This window comes from Echinops telfairi, unplaced genomic scaffold (assembly GCF_000313985.2).
Source record: "Echinops telfairi isolate 266 unplaced genomic scaffold, ASM31398v2 ScPeMD7_9;HRSCAF=40, whole genome shotgun sequence".
NCBI classification, from domain to species: domain Eukaryota; kingdom Metazoa; phylum Chordata; class Mammalia; order Afrosoricida; family Tenrecidae; genus Echinops; species Echinops telfairi.
Genome location: NW_022103906.1, coordinates 77,238,883 through 77,240,592, shown reverse-complemented (window position 1 = coordinate 77,240,592; position 1,710 = coordinate 77,238,883). Strand labels below are relative to the sequence as shown.

The 1,710-nt window shown below is 35.8% G+C and overlaps 1 protein-coding gene across 1 annotated transcript in view; it reads left to right on the top strand.

Annotated features, from left to right (window-relative positions):
* ZNF638 (zinc finger protein 638) overlaps positions 1–1,710 on the top strand; it is an 81,972-nt gene that overhangs the window by 33,414 nt on the left and 46,848 nt on the right. Inside the window, exon 6 of the mRNA XM_045286584.1 lies at positions 1,478–1,482. Within this exon, the coding sequence (XP_045142519.1) occupies positions 1,478–1,482 (5 nt within the window). The remainder of the gene's footprint in view (positions 1–1,477; positions 1,483–1,710) is intronic.

Genomic DNA, 1,710 nt, shown 5'->3' with positions numbered 1-1,710 from the left:
TATGTACGCGCGTGTGTGTGTGTGTGTAGGCACACAGGTATATGTATAATATTTAAAAGGCCAATGTGCCATCAGAATTGGATTTGGTGTCAGATAGTACACTTAATCTTAATTAAAAGGTTGAGAAGTGATAAACGGTTTTAGAAGCACTCAAAATACTATTGGGGAAGAGCTGCCTCCTCAAGAAAGATGCAACCCTGATGATGATGGATCATTATTAGTGCATGGATCAAAGCTTTTGGGACCTTCATTTGCTTATGAACACAACTAAAAATGAGAAGAAATGGCTGTTAGCATTCATTGATGATAAGCATCTGAAATTTTATGAAGTATGAATTTAGGAAAATTAGAAGTTTTCAAAAATGAAATGGAATACCAAAAATTGGATATCCTAGGCATTGGTAAACCGAACTGAATTGTTAGTTGCCATTTTGAATCAGACAATCATATGGCTTACTATATTTGGAATGACAATTCAACAGGAATGGCATCACCTTAATTGTTAAAATGAACATTTCAAGATCTGTCTTGAAGTACAATGCTGTCTGTGATGGAATAATATCTGTACACATACGCACCAACTACTAAAGCCAATGATGAATAAGTTGAAGAATTTTACCAATGTTTCTATCTGGAATCATTCAAACCTGCTATAATTAAGATGCATTAGTAATTAGTTATAATTGGAATGTGAAAAATTGGAAACTAGAAGGATCAGTAATTGAAAAATATGGCTAGAGAGTACATGATAGAATTTTGCAAGACTAAGTACTTGATCATTGCAAATACTTTTTTTCAACAACTTATGTAGCAACTGTACACCCAGAATGTCCCTTAATAACCTTCAAGGATAGAGCAATTTCATCTCATGCATTTGGACATATTATCAGGAGGGACCGACCAATCCCTAGAAAAGGACATCTTACAATAGAGGGTTCTTGTAAAAGAGAAGACCCTAATCAAGAAAATTGACACAGTGGCTGTTACAATGAGCTCAAACATACTGTCTGAGGTTGGTCCTGGGTCGGGCAGTGTTTCATCCGTGGTCTGTAGGGTTGTTCTGGGTAGGAAATAGCTCAGTGGCACCTAAAAAGACAACATAAAAATGTCATCCTCAGAGTAATGTCTTCAAGCTCCAACCATACTGTAGCATGTACCAGGACTTAACTCTCCCACTTACTGATATTTGTAGCTCATTTTGTTTATTCATTTGTCTGTTGGTGTAGCCAGTTAAGTTATTCTCACTTTTTGGCTATTGTGAATAGTGCTGCAGTGAATGAAACATTGACGTACACATTTCATTATTCCTAGTGTTTTGGATAAATATACCTGTGAGCATTCTATTTTTTGGTTTTTTGAGGAATGGCCAGTTTGTTTGTTTTTCAACAGCTACAGTAGTTTGCTTTCTGTATGCTTTCTTGCTTTCAAGTTATGATAAGGGTCATTTTCTTTCCGTTGCTTTAAATTGTCATCATAGGTGATGTAAAGATTGTCAGCTTGAATCTACCCAGTGCCCACACAAAGAGATTTGCCAAACTACTGTAACGATTTCAGACAAGAAAATTCTTTGGACCAGCATTGTGGTTGGCTCTGTAACATGGGATAACCATGAGTCAGTAGCCAAGTCAGCAACTAAAAATAATATGTATAGTATATCATTTTAAAAAGATGCGCTGTACTTTTCTAGGATACCATTTCAGTTATTTAACA